We start from the raw sequence: 1,005 nt of genomic DNA on the forward strand, positions 1-1,005 counted from the left end.
CCTTTTCGACCAGTTCGTTTGCGACAATTGTTGCAATCATAATTTTAACTTCGTCCACCATTTTGTCCAGCTGTCTAACTAGGAATAATTGTTCACCATGATTTGAAGTACCAAAACTACCATTTCCTTTGCCTCAGGATTATTTTCACTGTTAAACCTATATTCAGAATATAAAAATAAAGCTCTGTACCAATAATTGAGTTTTTATCTTAAAATTTAATGCATTTTTAAATTTATTTAAAATTTGCAGTTTTTGAAAATTTTTATTTCCTGGAGCTAGATCACTTTGAAAATAAGCTCTTCAATTAATGAGTTTTGTGAAATTAATTCATAGTACACATTTTAACACATTAAAAAAATTTTTAATTTTTATGTACCAAATACAGTACAGTATATCTATTTGTGTTAGTTGTTTTTGACTCACTCTTCCTTTTAAGTTATGTAATCTAATTCTAAACTTTTCACTAAACTGAACAACTCTGCACAATAATTAGCAAGAGCAATAATAAAAACAAACAAGTGTGCTGTACTGTACATATTATTGCCACCAGTACTGTACATGCCATGGTAATCTGATTACTTAAGCAAGATTTTATAAATTAAACAAAAACATTCAAACATTCATTCTTACCTGTTATTATCTTTGTGCGCTCCAATTCTTTTCAAAAATGATTCAGGTAGACTAGGAAATGAAGAATCATTTCCTGTATAAGGATATATTATTTCCTGATTAATGATAGTTTCTCCTGATTCTAATTCGAAACTTCCATTTGCACTTCCTTTTGCTGATTCTGTTTCAGAATTTTCTTTTAAGTCTGGCATCTGCATTTTTCCTTTATTCACCAACTCTCGTTTCTTTGAATTTGGCTTAAAATGATAATTTTCAAATATTTGTAAAAACGAATTTAATTATATTTTAACAATTACTATTAAAACAACTATTTTTATTTAAAGATTTTGTTAGATAAAATTTTAATTTTATTTTTAACCGGCGATCATGGGAAT

At 27.5% G+C, this 1,005-nt stretch overlaps 1 protein-coding gene across 1 annotated transcript in view; it reads right to left on the minus strand.

Annotated features, from left to right (window-relative positions):
• Positions 1 to 470: 470 nt before the first annotated feature.
• LOC111622016 overlaps positions 471 to 1,005 on the minus strand; it is a 26,773-nt gene continuing 26,238 nt past the window's right edge. Inside the window, exon 4 of the mRNA XM_023364317.1 lies at positions 471 to 867. Coding sequence (XP_023220085.1) covers positions 628 to 867 — 240 coding nt within the window. The 3' untranslated portion in view covers positions 471 to 627. The remainder of the gene's footprint in view (positions 868 to 1,005) is intronic.

Source organism: Centruroides sculpturatus, unplaced genomic scaffold, assembly GCF_000671375.1.
Source record: "Centruroides sculpturatus isolate CEXI.00-Female unplaced genomic scaffold, Cexi_2.0 scaffold225, whole genome shotgun sequence".
Classification (NCBI taxonomy): domain Eukaryota; kingdom Metazoa; phylum Arthropoda; class Arachnida; order Scorpiones; family Buthidae; genus Centruroides; species Centruroides sculpturatus.